The sequence below is a fragment of the Anoplophora glabripennis genome, unplaced genomic scaffold (assembly GCF_000390285.2).
Source record: "Anoplophora glabripennis isolate ALB-LARVAE unplaced genomic scaffold, Agla_2.0 scaffold727, whole genome shotgun sequence".
Taxonomy (NCBI): Eukaryota; Metazoa; Arthropoda; class Insecta; order Coleoptera; family Cerambycidae; genus Anoplophora; species Anoplophora glabripennis.
The window spans coordinates 1-4269 of NW_019416835.1; the positions used below are offsets into that span (position 1 = coordinate 1).

The following is a 4269-nucleotide window of genomic DNA, read 5'->3' on the forward strand; positions in this document are numbered from 1 at the left end:
TAATTTCACAAAAATCTAGACATTGCTGGTAATACTGCATAATTCAGTCTAATAATTTGCAGGTCAGTTCCTCAAATCAGTACGAAGGATATGTAAAATTATAATAAAGATCTATGACATAAAATTTCAATTTGTTATTATACTTTATCCACAACTTCAATAATACAAATTATTTTGCAATAAAAAATATGTCAACTCCTAGCTCAATACCTTATCTATATAGGCCACATATAATTTTCTCAGAAAATAGTGTAGTTTTTGAAAAGACTATGCTTGGGTGAAGGTCTGTTTTCAGAAAATATCTTTATTCCCCTCTTAACCAGTGCATTTGGTGGGTGAGGGCATTGAATATCTCCATACAATTAAGAATGACGGAATGCACAAGGATGCGCCTTGAGTAAGATATTTTTAAAACAAACAAAACGGGCAAAATTGGGCACATCAAGCTCAAAGTACACATTCTACCGAATAAAACGGTGCCTAATTTTTCTTATTTGGGTGTGAAGTTTAGGTGTGGAGAGAATCGACAACGAGCACATATAAGAAATATTATTTTATGGGTGAATAAATTGTAGCAGACGTATTAAACCTACGTAACTTTTTACAGTTACACTTATTTCATGATTTTTCAACATTTATTAATGCAGAATTACCAAAAAAACGGTACATAACGAAATTATTCGAAAATATATTAGTTGATGCATTATGCTTCCTACTACTAATTTAACATGGTTATCTAAGTTCAAAATACCGCGCAATGCTGTTAATCGATGAATATATGTATAAAAATCGATTTTTAAATACTCTGAAGTGTTTACAAAATGATAAATAGTTTCTTTTGTTCGAATTCCATACTTGGTTTTTGGCCAAGATTTTAGGTCGCCTGGCCCACAGTGCAAGGGTCAAATTTGGGGCCACTTCTTAGTATTTTATTTATTTTTGATTTATTACTGTTTCTAAAATCTAATTTGGAAGATTGTTTAATACTGCAAGAACTGGTAGATCGTGTAAGTAGATGGTGTCAGAATCATCTATTATCTATTAATATAGATAAGTATATGGTCTGCTCAATCACTTCCAAAAAGGAACCGCTAATATTTAATTACACTTGAAAATGCGTTGGCACGTTGTAATGTTGCAGATTTAGGTGTAACATATGATAAATAGACTGATCATATCAATGCATTTATAAATATGGCCAATAGAGCTTTGAGTTTTATAGTCAGAAATTCCTATTTGCTTTGGAACACTTAATAGTTTTGTCTTTCATGTCATCATCAAACTCGACATATCTACTGGGTTCTTTTAGTATACGAGTTCCTAGACAATTTAGAGCTGGGTCGCTCGTTCATTTTGGGATGCGCTGGCACGTACGGCACAACTCATTTGTGCCGTTCAATGTGAGTACTTCATTTTAACGAAGGGTGCAATATGTTGACTATGCTATGACAATCCCTCAAGTAAACTCTTGCCTCTTGTTGTTCGGAGCTACGAAGCTAGCTGTGGCTAAGCTGAATATGCACGCTGGCGGGAGGTGGCTCATATACATAAAATGTTTTGACAATTAACACAATCGTGTTTATTACCACATGATGATTTAGTTGTTTGCAAGTGTTTGGTCGGTGCTCTTTGCATTTTACCAATATAAATGGCAATAAAAAAACGTTTTTTTTTTGTTATCCAATTCTTAGACATTACATAAACGAAGAGTTTTACTTGAGATTTTATGGTTTGTAAGTTCATGGCACAAGATTATGTACCGGAACATTCGTGCGAGTCGTTCATGACCGACCCTCCTCTACTAGACATAGGTCTCGAGCTGATTGCATGTTCTATTGTCACAATGCTAAAACCAATGTATTTCCTAAATCTCCCATCTATGTCATGACAAACAATTATAATTTAATATCTACGTAATGTGATATAACTACTGTAACTGTACCCTAAACAATTTGTTATATGTAGCCACTGAATTTTTTAATATTGTAGTTAAAATTTATATTTGTATTTATGTAAAATTGTGATTTTTTATATCTGAACGTTTACACTTTTTTGTGATGTAATTGGAACATTCGTTCATGCTGCTGTTTCATAGAAAAATACCGTGGTTTCTAAGAAGTGACCATTTAAATTTTGACATAAGCAGAAAAGCATGAAAATTGAGTACAATTTTTTAGCATACATCAAAGCATTGGAATGCATCAACTAATAATTCTCAAATTTTGGTGACTAATTGACGACATACAAAATAAGTGCGTATTTTTCCACGTTTTTTTCTTCTCAGTTTCCGAGATAAACACAGTCAAAGTGGAGTCTCAATACATTTGCAGCTGATAATATATTATTTTGAGAAAAAAAGGAAAGTCCTGTTATTAATTAAAGCCCTTTACATGACCCAATGAAAAATGTAAACTTTTTAATAAACATAATTTTTTAAACATTTATTTAAGGGGCCTCACAATGTGTTTATGAATATAAATAAAAGTAATATTTAGTGAGCAGTAGAAGCTGCTGGTTTGGCCCTCTTTACTTTATCCACTGTATTCTTCTTCTTTGTTCCCTTCTTAGGGGCTTCTGGGGTTGTTTCGCCCTCGGTAAGCCATAATTCAATATGGCAGGGGGACGACATATATGGGTTAATTCTACCATGGGCACGATATGTACGACGTCTCAGGCATGCGGCACGGTTTACCTAAGACAAAAAAATGTTTTTATTTGCAAACAGCCATTTGCTCTTTGGATTCTTACATAGATATTTAAGAAGATAAATATAAAACATATACTACTGCACACGCTTAATTTACCACTATCTGCACCTTGCTATTTCGTAGTTGAACAGTTCAGTTGTGCAGTTTAGTTACACTACAAGTTTGGTCTGTTTCAAAATAATAATTAAGTAAGGTTGACTTACGTGGGGAATTATCCGCACGCAAATCAACTCGAGTTTTCTCGCGTACGGAGTTGGAGTTAGTACCTTCATATATGTCACGAAAATTCTTTAGTTTTGGGTTTAGATGTCTCTAACCTCAATAATAACAAATTATATGTGAAGTTCATGTTTAAATTAGACAATTATTGTGAAATGTACAGCTACACACTTATTTAAATATCATTATTATTAATAAATATCGTGCCAGTGATAAAATAATTACACAAAGATAGGGATATTAACTTGAACTTACATCAAACAAAAAACTTTCAAGATTAAAAACATACAGTCCACAAATTTTATGTGCTCATTTGAAAGACAAAAATATATCGATAAATTGCATTAACTACATTGCTTACCTGAATATGTTCTACGACTAATCTATCAACATCAAGTCCACTATAGTCGGCATTACTTTCAGCGTTTCTCAATAATTGAAGTAAGAATTCTGCAGACTTTTTTGGCCAACGTCCTTGTGTAGTTCCAAATTGTTTAGCTTGAGCACAACGTCCTACACCGCCATTGAAACGTCTAAATGGAATACATTCTTTCATTGCAGTAACATTTTTAAGATAGGCTACTGCTCTTTTCAATGGCATTTTCCTTATGGCATTTGCCGTTTCACATGTATTCTGAGAGTAACAACAGTATTAATTTTTATAAAATAGCAATGTATATTAAATAATAGCTCTTCAATTTATGGTACATAATCAACAAGACTGTTTTAGAGTACTGCACATAGGGTAATTTGTGGTTATGTTGGTATTTTTTTTATTCTAAACCTAAAATTGAAAAAAAATATATACATACCTTAAAGTGAACTCTTAAATTGGAGCCACGAGCTTTGCAGGATTTTGCAGCGTTATCTGGTTCGCGAGCGTACCGGCCCATTTTGAAATCTAAAATAGAAATAAAAGATCACCACAAAAAATCATATTTATAATAAATATTCATCAAAAATCATATTCACGACTTTTCAAATAAATACTCTTTTAATGTATTAGCATAATGTTTTTAGTTTACAATGGTATTCAAGAATTTTATGAAAAAATTACGATTATTCATATTTATTGAGATTTTTTGAAAACGTCAACATACCTAACCAAGGTAAGTATAAAAAGACTGTTCCAGCTTTTCTTCTCTTGCCACGGGTGGCGATAGTAATAAATTTGTGGACAACCTTAAGTAATAAAAGTTACTACGTTACTATAGCGGATCGTTAGACTGCGTTTACATTGACGCTTTTCACTAATGCGATTTGCGTGAAAATTAAATATGTAATTATAAAATATAATATTTAAATTATATAAATAATTTAAGTATATTTAATAATAATAATA

The 4269-nt window shown here is 32.1% G+C and overlaps 1 protein-coding gene across 1 annotated transcript; it reads right to left on the reverse strand.

Annotated features, from left to right (window-relative positions):
• Positions 1-2426: 2426 nt before the first annotated feature.
• LOC108914692 (60S ribosomal protein L17) lies at positions 2427-4046 on the reverse strand. The gene is made up of 4 exons (XM_018720544.1): positions 4028-4046; positions 3740-3828; positions 3289-3561; positions 2427-2692 (listed from the first exon to the last, which is right to left on the reverse strand). Exons 2-4 carry the CDS (start codon positions 3818-3820, stop codon positions 2492-2494), a joined length of 555 nt encoding a protein of 184 aa, XP_018576060.1. The 5' UTR covers positions 3821-3828; positions 4028-4046; the 3' UTR covers positions 2427-2491.
• Positions 4047-4269: the final 223 nt, after the last annotated feature.